Source organism: Dasypus novemcinctus, chromosome 26 (genome assembly GCF_030445035.2).
Source record: "Dasypus novemcinctus isolate mDasNov1 chromosome 26, mDasNov1.1.hap2, whole genome shotgun sequence".
NCBI classification, from domain to species: domain Eukaryota; kingdom Metazoa; phylum Chordata; class Mammalia; order Cingulata; family Dasypodidae; genus Dasypus; species Dasypus novemcinctus.
Window position 1 is genome coordinate 52,127,349 of NC_080698.1, and position 12,938 is coordinate 52,140,286.

The following is a 12,938-nucleotide window of genomic DNA, read 5'->3' on the forward strand; positions in this document are numbered from 1 at the left end:
CCACTTCTGTTGTCGTCAGCGGCACAGGAAGTTGGGCGGTGCCATTCCTGGGCAGGCTGCACTTTCTTTCGCGCTGGGCGGCTCTCCTTACGGGGCGCACTCCTTGCGCGTGGGGCTCCCCTACGCGGGGGACACCCCTGCGTGGCACGGCACTCCTTACGCGCATCAGCACTGCACATGGGCCAGCTCCACACGGGTCAAGGAGGCCCGGGGCTTGAACCGCGGACCTCCCATGTGGTAGACGGACGCCCTAACCCCTGGGCCAAGTCCGTTTCCCCAACGTCAAATTTCTTGAACTTGACTGCACCAGGGTGGTTACATCAGGGCATATCCTTGTTCTCAGGAATGCACAAGGATGTATTAAGTGCTCAGGGAACACGATGTGCGCAAACTGCTCTCAGATGTTCAGAAGGTAGGTAGATGGATAGATGGTTAGAGTGATATGGCAAGAGGGACAAAATCTTAAAATTGGTGGATCTGGTTTGGGGTAGGTTGGAGTTCTCTGTGTGGGTTTGTATTATCCTTGCAACTGTCCTGTAAGTTTGAAATAATTTCAGGATAAAAGCTTTAAAGGAAAAAAATGTAACTCTTAAAGGTGATGTCAACCTTGGTATACCATGCAAGCCTCATGAAGGAGGAGGTGAGGGCAGAGGGGCCGGGATGCTCAGTCCCACTTGGTAGATGAGAAAGTGGGGTCCAGGGCATGAGCTGCCAAGCTAGCCCACTCTGCAGTCTGAACCCCCACATCTCTCTCTCTGCTTCTGGAATCACCGGGTGCTCCTGTCTCTGCCCCTGGCTCCCTCTGCAGACCCCACCCCCAGCTGGCCACTGGCTCTGGCCCCAGCGGGTGTCGACACATTCAAGGCTCCGTGTCCCGGACAGGAGCCGCCTCAGTTCCAGGACACGTGGCACAGGCACTGTCGAGTCCTGTTGGACTTCGGATGAGTTGCTTTCCCGTTCTGGCCCTCACACTCCCTTTGGTGTGTTCTTTTCCTGTGTGTCAGGCATTGTTCTATGTCTCCTTAGACTGATTGGCTCTCCTAACTATTCTGAAGCTATGACTGATGCCCCAGTTTTACAGCTAGGGAAACTGTGGAACAGAGAGGTCAAGGAAGTGGCCCAGGTCACTCAGCGTGCAAGTGGCAGAGCAGGGCTTGAACCGCTCACTGCCTACACTACCCTGCCTCTTGCAAGCTCCCTGCTCCAGGGGGTGTCCAAGCAGCAAGACCACCAAATCCCAGGCCCTAGGATCCCACGTCCTCACGGTGGCACCCAAGCAAGGCAGGCCCTCTCTTCTCCCACTCCCCTCTGCCTTCCAGATTCAGAAGCGACTGGTCATTACGTGGCCAGCACTGCACCTCTGGGTTTCCTTCCAGCCTTCCCTCAGCCCGGGAGTTACTAGTCACGCCCCAGCTTGGAGACGGGGACAGGGCCTTGGAAGAGCCCTGCCAGTGGTACTGCAGCTAGAGAAGGAGACACAGGGGGTCCCAGAGAAAGCACCGGTGACCACGGTGGGAAATCACTGCAGGGAGGGCCCCGGCGGAGCAGAAGATGCAGGCGAGCAGCTGCTCAGCCCCATCACACCCTTTCAAGGCTTCTGGGGCCCGACTCCCCGCTTCTGAGCAGAGGCCAAATTTCTGATGGCAACTCTTTTTGTTCTCAGATTCCAAGACTCCAGGGACGCCCAGAAAAGCCCACGTCAGCTCTAAACAGGCACCAGAAACTCAAGGCTCCCTTCCCTTCCCTCCATAAAAACCAGTAATTCCTTCTTGGGAGGGAGGGGACAAGTAGTGATAAGAGAAGCCCACCCAACCGCCACCCGAGGACGACAGTGAAAAACGAACTGACTTGGAGCCAGCCAGACCTGTGTTTGAGTTCTAACCCCCTTAATGCCTAGCTGTGTGACCCGGGCTGAGTTACTTAACCTTTCTGAACCCCTGTGTCCTCAGTGGTAACACAGGATTATTGGCACTTAGTGTGAAGTTGTTGTAAGGAGTCAAAAGACATAGCCAATGTGGAAAATCTTGGGATGGCACCCAGCAGAGAGCAGAGGCTCAGTCTAGCTAGAGAGGGAGAAGCAGGGACATGAGAGAAAGAGGAAAGAGAACAGGGGGAGGGCTGAGGCAGAAGCCAGAAGGAGAAAGAAACAAGAAGGACAGAGAAGGCGAAGAGGAGCCAGCACAGCTTTCTCCACCCCTCTCTGGGGTTTCCATAGTGCTTGTTACGTAAGTTTATGAAAATACTGGACAGACAGATGGATGAATTTATCAAATGCTTGGCAGGGGCCAGCGCTTCTGCTGAGAGATTCCACATGCCACAGTGAGGAGCCTAACTGAAGCCCGGAAGGGGAATGTGAGGAAGAGCGGGAGACAAGCTGCCGGAAGGGAGCCTGGTCGCGCAGGGAGGGGGTGCTTCCCCCCTCCCCAGATCCTCCCTGACAGACGGGAGGGGGCCCAGAAGAAGGGGTGGGGAGAACGTCAAGCTATCCCCACCTTCCCAGCCCGTCACCCCTGCAGCAGGGCGCTCGCCTGTGGTCTAAGGCCCCGGCCCCATCGTCCTGTGCTGTTTCCCCTTTCTGACCCCTGTGCTTCTCTAAGCTGCCTCTGCAAATGTATCGTAATGTGGGAAACCAGTCCCGGCTCCGAGAACGCTGTGGGGATGGACTAAACTCATGGAAGTGAAGCTGGGCACACGTCTATTATCATCATCATTTCGTGATTCATTCTTCGCAGGCACGTCATGTCTTTAGTTTCTGCCATTTTTTTTTTGTTTTCTGTCCCGAGAGGTGACGCACCCCTGGGTCGTCAATGTGACTTGGGCCCTAACTCACCACATGACTCCAGACAAACGTCACCTCTTCTACCAGCCCCATTTCCCCCTAGGATTGCGTGTGGTGAGGGGAAACCAGCTTTCAGTCTAAAACTGTTTCCAGTTAACAAAGCTCATCGACATCCGTTAGCGCATCTCGCACTCGGGATGATTCCCGCTTCGCGGGCGAGGAAGCTGAAGCCCGGGGGTCCAAGGTCATCAGTCCAGGTGCGCCTGACTCAGACCAGGCCGCTCTAGTCCACTTCCTCCATGAGGACTCTCGAAAACCCCAAACTTCTTCAGCCCCGGGAGGCTGTCAGCAGGAGCAGCGGGCCTTGGGCCTCTGGGGCAGGACCCCATGCCCGCCAGGTCCTAAAGCTGCAGCCCCAGCTGCCAAGCGACCCAGCCTCTGGATCCGGCTCACCGTCAGCCGTTTGCACGGAGAGGGGGCAGAGTAGACCTTTAACTGTCCTCTCTCCACCCCTCACCCCCCGTCCCGCCAGCCCCTCGCCCGGAGGGGCGTCCTACCTTGTGGGTGAGGCTGGGGTCTCTCGGAGCACTCTCCTCCTCCTCGGAGCTTCCCTGCTCTTCATCTGATGTGAGGTCCTCCTTGGGGGCTGCTGCCGAGCCGGGGCAGACCTTGTACGGCTCAGTGTAGGTGCTGCGGTCAGAGCGGGGGAGAGGGGGGTTAGAGCTCCTGGTCCAGCAGAGGCAAGCCAACAGGCCGGCTCTGGGGGAACCCGCGAGCCCCGAGCCAGGGGCCCCCTGGACGGAGGTCCCTGCCCTTCACGGCGACTCAGAGATGAGTTAGACCCGGTTAGACCCTGGTTTGAAGAGGAGACAGACTTGCCTCCCTGCTAGACACGTGGCAGGCTGCAGCGGGAAAGGAAGCTGCAGATGATTTCCTACCGGGCAGGAGGCGGCACACCTGACCGGCCTGGGTGCTGGCTGCCGGGGTCAGACAGCAGGGTCAGTGCTCATGGTGTGGCTCTGGCATGAAGAGGGATGTGATGCCGCATGAGCCAGCCCAGGACAGGTCCTCGACCCAGCTGTGCCACCAGCTGCATCGTGGACAAGACATGACCCATAGGGTATCAGTTTCCACCTTGACTAACCGAGGTCGAGGAATCTTGCCTCACCCTCCTGGCAGGTGTATCAGAGTCCATGCTTAGAAAGCTCTACAGGTGTGGTAACAATCTCATCCTTACAAAACCGTGACTACTAAATCCTGAATGCGTGCACTCAATGAATACTCGATTGCCTGCTTTATGGCACGTGGAGAGGCACTGGGTGAAACACCAGTGAAGAAAGCAGATACGATTCCTGTCCTCAAAAAGTGAATGACTGCGGTGTGATCACAAGACAGGTGAGGTGTGTTCAGAGAGAATAAATAGGGGGAAACCACTTCGATATGTCAGGGGGGCTTCTCTGAGGCTGAGACCAGGGAGATGAGGAATAGCCAGCCTCGTGACAGCACAGGGAAGTGTTCGAGTCGGAGAAAGGAGCGTGTGTAAAGGCACTGAGGCAGCACAGAGCTTGGCATAGCCGAGGAGTTAAAAAGAGGCCAGCATGGGCAGCGGGGAAGCATGGCAGGGAGGGAGGGGAGATGAGCATAGAGTGGGGCAGGAGCCAGACCCCGTCAAAAATGTTAAACAAACAAACTAGAACAGAGGGGCCCTCCTCCTCTGACTTCTGAACGCCCCCTGCTGAGGAGGCTTTGATCGCCAGCCCAGCACCTCCTCAGAGGCCCCCACTCCAGCCTCCCTCTGCACACAGCAGAGTGATTGTCCTACAGGAGGTCAGGCCATGCCCCTCTCTTGCTCAAAAACCTTCAGTGGCTCACTAAGGCCATTGGCAATGTGGCCCCAGATAACTTCTCACGAAACTTCTCTTCATATTCGAAATCCATTAAATCTTCTTAAATAGGACTGAATTCTTATCATCAAACACTTACTCCTGCCCTCTGGGAATGCTAGGATAAAACGACATGAATGGTAAATGGACAGCACGAGAGAAGAGAGCACCGGCTTCGGGCTGAGTCCGCTCCAGGCAGGGGCCACTGGCCTTGCCTCTGGCCCTGGTCCAGGCAGGGGGAGGCATGGCTGGGGAGGGGGTCACCAGGGAGGAGGAAACAAGCTGCAGCTGCAGCTGAACTAGGGGCCTCCTGCAGCCCCATGTCAACTATTACAGGAGCCAGATCCAGGGAGATCTATTTCCAGGAAACCTGGAGCCCAAGCAACACAGGGCTCTGCCAAGAGCAGAACAGGCATCCCCTGGGGGCTGCGAGGCCAGAGGGCTAAGGGACAAAGTGGCCGGCCATGGCGACGCCTGAGCCCTGACCCTGGCTGACTCCCCACCACCCAGGCTCTGGCCCTGGGCTGAGCCCCAATACTGACCCAGGCTGACCTCTGACCCTGACCCAGACTGTGCCCCGCCCAACTCCAAGATGAGCTGCACCTGACCCAGGCTGACGCCCAACCATGATTCAAGCTGAGCCCTGACCCTGACCCTGACCCAGGCTGCACCCCGCCCCTGACTACTATCCAACAGGCTACTTCTCTGGGTAAGATTACGTACTCCTTTTTTTTTTTTTTAACATTGTTGGCCTCTTCTTTCAAACTATCTTTGCAACAAGCCAGTGCCACCAAGGTGTGCAAAGAACCCTCAGCGCCTCGACTCCCAGGCCCGCCCGGGCCTCCTCCACTGCAGCTGCCCGCAACACTGGGACCACCAGCTCCCTGCGCTGAGCTGCCCCAGCCTGGAGGCCGGGCCCACCTCACTCACTTCGCAGGACGCGCCGTGCAGGCAGGAAAGTGACTGCACAGCCAGGTCCTCGTGAGCCCCCCTGGCTGGCCCCTCTGCCCTCCCCCCAGCGGCCTGCGTGCAATCTGCAGCAGCCTGAGAGGTAGGCAGGGAGTGCGGCCCTGCCCTCCCTCCGAGAGCAACGGCCCTAGTAGGGCCAGCAGGAGTCCATGGGGCTCCACGGCGAGCGCCAGGGCTGGGGAGGGCGGGCACAGCCGGTCCCTGGTCTCCTCTTCCTCCTTATCCCAGACCTTTCTAAAGGGTGCTGTGAAGGAGGGAAGGATTCCCAGCGCAGCGCCCCCAGAGCACAGGATGTCACCCCCCTCCCCGGCAGCAAGCCCCGGCCTGAGAGTTCCCTTGCACAGCATCCACTGGGACCTTGGGCCCCGCCCAAGTCTACCTTTAGCTATCGCCTGACTCCACTCCCATTTCCATCACAGCCTCTGTCCCAGCCGCCCTCAGGTCTCACCTGGATGTCTGGAGCAGCTGCTTTCCTGTCCTCCAGTAGCCAGAGCAACCCTCTCAAGCCCAACCTGACAGTGTCACCCCTTTCCTTCCACATTTTCAGGGATGGTCCAGGGCTGCTGGATTTGGTCCCAACGGCTCACCAAGACCCGGGAGCGGAAAGGCAAGCATCCCCAGTGCCTGCTGCCTGAGAAGTCTCCCCAGGCTCAGACACGCCAGGGCCTTGCTGAAGCTGGAGGCTCTGCCTGAAGCCAGCACAGGGTTGACTTCAACCAAGCAGAGCCATGGGTGATAGCTGGAGAGAGAACTCGTGGGTTCAGCTGAGCAAGGTCAGAGGGCACAAGGAGAGCTGGCACGAGGTCACATGCACATGTGGGCCAACAGTCACACATGCCCCTCCCTACATTCGATTCCATTACAGAGGCATGCAAACAGAGGCAGAGTGGGACTCAGTGCGCCGATGTCTGGAGTTGTGGCTCAGAAAGGCTTTTTTGTTATTTTATTTTATTTTGAGAGGCAGTGGAGGGCAGTGATTAGAGATCACATTCTAGAGTTAGACTGTCTGGCTCTGCTACCTATTTGGCCATATTTAACCTCTCCCAGCCTCAGCCATGCCCAACTTATAGGGCTATAGGGAGGATTCAGTGGGTTAAATAATGCAAGACCCTTGGAACAGTGCCCAACACATAAATCTCTCAATAACTATTAGCTTTCCTCCTCCTCATCTCCTTTTCCCCTGACCCTACCTGTCTTTGTGGGTGTTTCCCACAGCTGAGCCACTGCCTACCTTTAGCTCTGCCTTAGCTGCTAACTCCTGTTCCACTATTTACCTAATGTTTTCTTTAAACCAACTTTTCTAACATGCTCAAGAATGTGAATTTATGCTTCACAATTAAAAAGTCCAAGAATATATCCGGCTTAGGCATGGCGAGATTCAGGAGCTCAGGCCAAGCAGGGTTTAGGGTTTTGTTTCTTTTCATCTTGTTTCCTTGATGTTGGCTTCATTCTAAGACGCCTCTTCCCACAATGTCGCCACAGCTCACGATGAGTTTAGCAACTCCAGTGGTTCCAACCAAAGTCCCAGGGCTAACTCTGATTGGCCTGGACTGGGTCCTGTGCCAACCCCTGAACCAAGGAGACTTTGGAGTCTGTCGGACAGAGAGGAGCCGTCAGGAGCATCCAAACCACACAGACTGAGAGTGGGGCGGGGCCGGCCCCAAGGGAGATCCTAAGTGCTGTTACCAAAAGTCAACTCATTCTTAACACGTGCTACCTACTCTACCCCTCATGCAAATTAATAATACCCGTGAAATCACAGTGTACACTCTCGAACACTTTAAAACAAACCATGGTGGGAAACGGACTTTGGCCCAGTGGTTAGGGCGTCCGTCTACCATATGGGAGGTCCGCGGTTCAAGCCCCGGGCCTCCTTGACCCGTGTGGAGCTGGCCCATGCGCAGTGCTGATGCGCGCAAGGAGTGCCGCGCCACGCAGGGGTGTCCCCCGCGTAGGGGAGCCCCACGCGCAAGGAGTGCACCCATAAGGAGAGCCGCCCAGCGCGAAGGGGGGGCAGCCTGCCCAGGAATGGCGCCGCCCACACTTCCCGTGCCGCTGCCGACAACAGAAGCGGACAAAGAAACAAGAAACAAGACGCAGCAAAAAGACACAGAAAACAGACAACCGGGGGAGGGGAGGGGAAATAAATAAAAATAAATCTTTAAAAAAAATAAAAAATAAAAAAAAAATAAAACAAACCATGGAATTATTAAACTATAAGATATTTTACCATGTATCACCTAAAATAATCTTCCTCAGCAATGGAGATGTTAGACCCCCCCACCCCAAGACAAACCTGCTTACTTCGTGTCCACCAATCGTTTGTCCTCTACTCAATTTCAGCCATGCTGATGGCCCTCTGTTTTACCCCCTTTATCCCCCTCTGACTTTTGTTTTATAGGAAGGTCACTAAACCAGAAGTCAGGAGACAAGAGTTTGGGTGCTCTGCTGCTATTTCTGGCTCATTTATTAATATTTTACTATCCTATTTAGAGATTGGGAGCACATCGAATGAGGCTATACTGCCATGGAAAATATCCAAACATAGAGAACACACATAATAAGGCTTTTTCAGACTCAATGAAAGTTGTATCAGTAGACCCTATCTTGGACAGATGTCACTGGTTAAATAAACAAACCAAACATTCTGATCCTGAGACCACAAGTGTCAGCACAGTTACTCCTAGAGATCCTTGGTGGTTACTTCCAGGCTGGTCTTCAAATACAGAGAAGAAAACGTCTCTGAGAAATGTGTTCTTAACTTTTGCTCAGATGCTCTGACAGGTCCTGGTAGAACCTGCACCCTGGGTTAGTAACCACCTCCTCCCTGGGGACAGACCAGGAACACCCACAAATCACACCCACCTCTCGCCCCAAGCGTCGACATAAGCTTCCAGGGGAGTCTTCCATGGCATGGTGAAGGAAGGCTTCAAGGCGCTCTCTCTCTCTCTCTCTCTTTTTTTTTTTTTTTGCTATCTAATGCCTGTCTGTTTCGCTTTTCATTCATTCATTCATTCATTCATTCATTCATTCATTCATTCATTCAAAATATCTATTAAGAGTCCTCTATGTCTCTGGCATGGTACTATATAGGTACTGGGGGTACAGTAATGAACAAATAGGCATTGTATTTTTTCCATTGAGTCTCTAGTCAAAATACCCATTATAAAAGTAACTAAGTGAATCGCTGCTTCGAGATGGCTTCTTTGAACCTATGAATACACTACAAATGAGAAAGTCCTCTAACCCAACCGCCCACCTATCCACTCATAAACTCATCCATCCACCCATCTACTCACCTACCCATCTACCCACTCACCTATTCAACCAGCCATCCCCTCAGCCATGCAGCCATGCAGCCATGCGTCTGGACATCCTTCTACCCTTCTATCTATCCACTCAGTCATCTAGTCATCCAACCATCCATCCTTTCATCCACCCATTCTCTCACTCACTCATTCAACAAATATGCCTTAGCAACTACTATATGAAGCCCATACTGGAGACTCAAAAATGACTAACACACTCCCTTTGGCCTCAAAGAAAGTACAGTGCAAAGTACTGGTTACGATGGTGGGCTCAGAAGTCTGACTGCTTGGTTTGAATGCCAGTATTACCTTTGTCTGCCTCAGTTTTGTTTGTTTTTTTAATCTGTAAAATGGGGTGATGATAATACAGGTATGGGTTATTCAGTGAATTAAAGAAAAAATTCAACAAAAATTAACTAGATTTTTGTTGTTATTTCCATAGCCGGCAGCATAGGATGAAATAAATTTATCAGAGTAGCCCATCAGAATTATGGCAATGCATGCAGTCTGACCCCACCATCACGTGGTACCTAATCAGGTCCCTGGCTGACCCTGAGGGTGGATGAGAACCAATAAAAAGGCCCCCATCTCTGTTACCTGGCAATCAAGTTTCTTTATACCTGTTACCTTGCTGGCCATGTTTTCCCAAGCCTCAAACCAGGACATAGGGTCTGAAACTTTTTTGCATTCTGGATGAGAGAGGAAGTCTGAGATACAGTTTGGAAGAACACAATTTCTGGGCTTTATATCCATAGTGTGAAGAACCAGTGGGCTGCTGTATATTGATGGGGCTTTCCCGGAAATTCTGGGTGTGTGGTCACTGCAGGGGTAGGATGGCCTCAGCACTAAAGGACTCTATCGGGGAGTAAGAGGTTAGGGACAAGGGGCAAAAGGATCACAGTCAGTACCATAGGTTTAGAGACCGAGAGGCCTTGAACTTGGAGTCAGATAGAGGTGAGTTACTGCGTGAACTTCAGCAAGTCAGTTTCTCTCATCTGTAAAATGGGGTGGCTATGTAGGTTCATTGTGGGACTAAATGTCACCATGGACTAGATTCTTTCTGGTCAGTCCAAAAGAGCCTGCAGAAGGGCCAAGCTCTAACCCCCCAGGACAGTCTGCATGAAGCTGTGTCCTCCCTCTGGGTCCACTTCGGCTTTGAAGGGGACATAAATTAAAGCTGTACAGAGCTTGTTACCTCAGCTGACCTTCAAAATGAGCCCCGTCCTTTCCAGCAGCCTGGAGTCATAAAAGGACACGTGCATCCACACGGGGAGACCAGCACTTTGTCATCCCGCCCAGTGTGGTTCCAATTCTGCCCATTAAATTCCATCCTATGCAACACTCACTGGGAGCCATAAACCCCAACCCAGCCAAAACGGCCTAGTAATTCATTAAAAAAGGAACGCTTCCCCCACTGGGAATCTCTCGGCTCGGGCTCTGACCCCAAACTCCGTCCTTGCCGGTTGCGAGGCTATGGGTGAACCAGGCCAGATTGCAGAAGGAACGTTCTCCAGCCCCTCCCAGACAGGCTGGGGCTTTCTGAAGCTGCCAGCCCAGCAGGCAGGGGAAGGGGGCTTCATGGTGTGCTCTCTGGACGCTGGACCGTTTTGAGATGGAGGGAAGAGGATGACTGACCCAGGGAGGGAGCATCCTAACCAGCAGTGCAGCTGGATGGAGGCGAGGGCTGGGTACAAAATCAGGGATTTCCAAACCCTTCACCCATCGATCCCATCTCTTGCCTGTGCCCCACATCCCTGTCCCTGCAGGCACTTCAGGGTGCTCAGAGATTCACCCAAACGATCCCAGGGGCATCATCTACTCAGGCTTTGGCATAGCTCAAACCTTCCCTGTCCCACTCCCTACCTCACAGGGCCACTGAGACATTCACAAGTACAGGCGATATCCACCAATGATGTGGCGCAGAGGAAATCTGATGTGTGGGAAGAGCCCAGGAGCCCGGGCAGGTCCTGGGTTTACCAGTAACCCACCGTGTGATGTGGGCAACAAGATGCAGTCCCTGGGGCCGCCATTTCCACTTCTGTAAAATGCAGGGAGAGCTGAACTTAGACGGCATAAGACACCCAGAGATGTGAAACTGCGTGTTGCAACCCAATTGCACTCGCCCCGGAGTTGGGGACCAGGGGTCTGAGAGCAGCTGACTGCCCGGGGCCTCCTCGGCTTGCAAGTGAGGCTCCCGCTTCATTCCCTCGTGGACAGAATGCATCATTCACCGGGTCAGCCAGGGGATAGCACTCGTAATGGTTCCCAGAAACCCGACCGAAGGAGAGGCCTTTTTAAAATACGATTTCCATTTTTCCCTAAGTGAAAAGGAAAGGTCACCCCTCCTCTCTGATCTGACACCCCCATCCCTCCTCTTAGAACCCAGTGCCAGTGATGTTAACGTTTTCTTTCTGTTTTATATAACAGCTTTCTTGAGATATAATTCACAGACACATACATCTACTCTTTGGAAGTATACAATTTTGTGTTTTTTACTGTATTCACTGACTTGTGCAACCATCACTACCATCTAGTTTTAGAATATTTTCATCACCCTTGAAAGAAACTCTGTACTCTTAGCAGTCACTCCTCAGTCCCCCAGCCCCGGGCAGCCACTAATTTACTTTTAGTCTCTACATATTTGCCTATTCCAGATACTTTATAGAAATGGAATCGTATAACATTTGTCCTTTTGTGCCTGGCTTATTTCACTCAATATGATGTCTTCAGGGCTCATGTATGTTGTAGCATGGATCAGTGCTTCACGCCCTTTCCACTGTTTGGCTGGAGCACGTTTTGTTCATTCATTTATCCGTCCCTACCCAGTTGGGCTGTTTCAACTTTTTGGCTCTTGTGAATAATGCCGCTATGCACATTCACATACAAGTTTTTGTGTGGACATGTTTCAGTTCTGTTGGGTACATGCCTAGGAGTAGAATTGCTGGGTCCTACAGTAAGTCTGTTTCACATTTTGAGGAACTGCTGGTCTGTTGTCTACAGCAATTGGACCATTTTATGTTCCCACCAGCAATGTATGAGAGTTCCAAAAATGTCTCCACATCCTTGCCAACACTTGTTACTGTCTGTCTTTTTTTCTTATTTTAGTCATCCTAGTGGATTTGAAGTGGTTTTATATGGGTTTTCAAAGAATTCTGTTTTCTCTGATCCCAGCACAATCTTCTCCAAACCCCAACCAAACACACTAGAATTTTCTCTAGCCAAAAAAAGAAAAACAAAACCCAGAACTGTGACTTTGAAGATTTTATTTTCATAGTTAATCAACTGAGGTTCAGAGGTCCATAAAAAAATTAAAGCTTTTGAAAGATCTACAGAAGTCTCCTAAAATGCAGACTATTCTAGAGAGGTAACATGAGGGAAAACTGTGTAAGCCGGCACGCCAGATCCCACGGTACGAGGGCCTCTCAGGTTCCAGTTTTGGGAAACAGTTACTTCCCAGCGCGGCGGGGGTACTGGTGTGGGAAGCGGAGGCAGAGTCTGCAGGTCCAGCAGCAGCCACACCACCAGGGCCTGACCTGGTCTACTGATGACCACTGACCCTAACGTTCTGGCCATCTCTGGGGCCACCATAACGAACAGTGGCAGGAGGCAAAAGTTCTGCAATCAGACCGCCTGAGGCCAAGAACCTGTTTCCTGCCACTTACCAGCCCAGTGACCCTAACATCAGTTGTTTAACCTCCCTGCCTCAGTTTCCCCATCTTTAAAATGGAGACAATATTACTTAATCCCCGGCGTGAGGATCAAACATGAGGTCTGTCAATGGTACATAGGAATTGCTCAGCACTGTGCCTGGCAACTTAATTTTACGACAGTCAGTTTGAACTAAAGGGCAGGGCTGGATTAATTAGGCAGAGCTCCTCAAAGTCTAAAGACCAGGCTTCCAGCCCCACCACTGCCACCTGCTCACTGTGTGATCTGGGTGGGGGTGGGGGGGCTCTCCAGGCCTCAGTGTCCTTAGCTGTAACACACGGAGCGGGAGGA

At 52.6% G+C, this 12,938-nt stretch overlaps 1 protein-coding gene across 2 annotated transcripts in view; it reads right to left on the bottom strand.

The window, feature by feature from the left end:
- FGD5 (FYVE, RhoGEF and PH domain containing 5) overlaps window positions 1-12,938 on the bottom strand; it is a 138,322-nt gene that overhangs the window by 64,569 nt on the left and 60,815 nt on the right. For both annotated transcript variants that reach the window (XM_058288499.2, XM_058288500.2), the window contains exon 3: window positions 3,337-3,469. In XM_058288499.2, coding sequence (XP_058144482.1) covers window positions 3,337-3,469 — 133 coding nt within the window. The remainder of the gene's footprint in view (window positions 1-3,336; window positions 3,470-12,938) is intronic.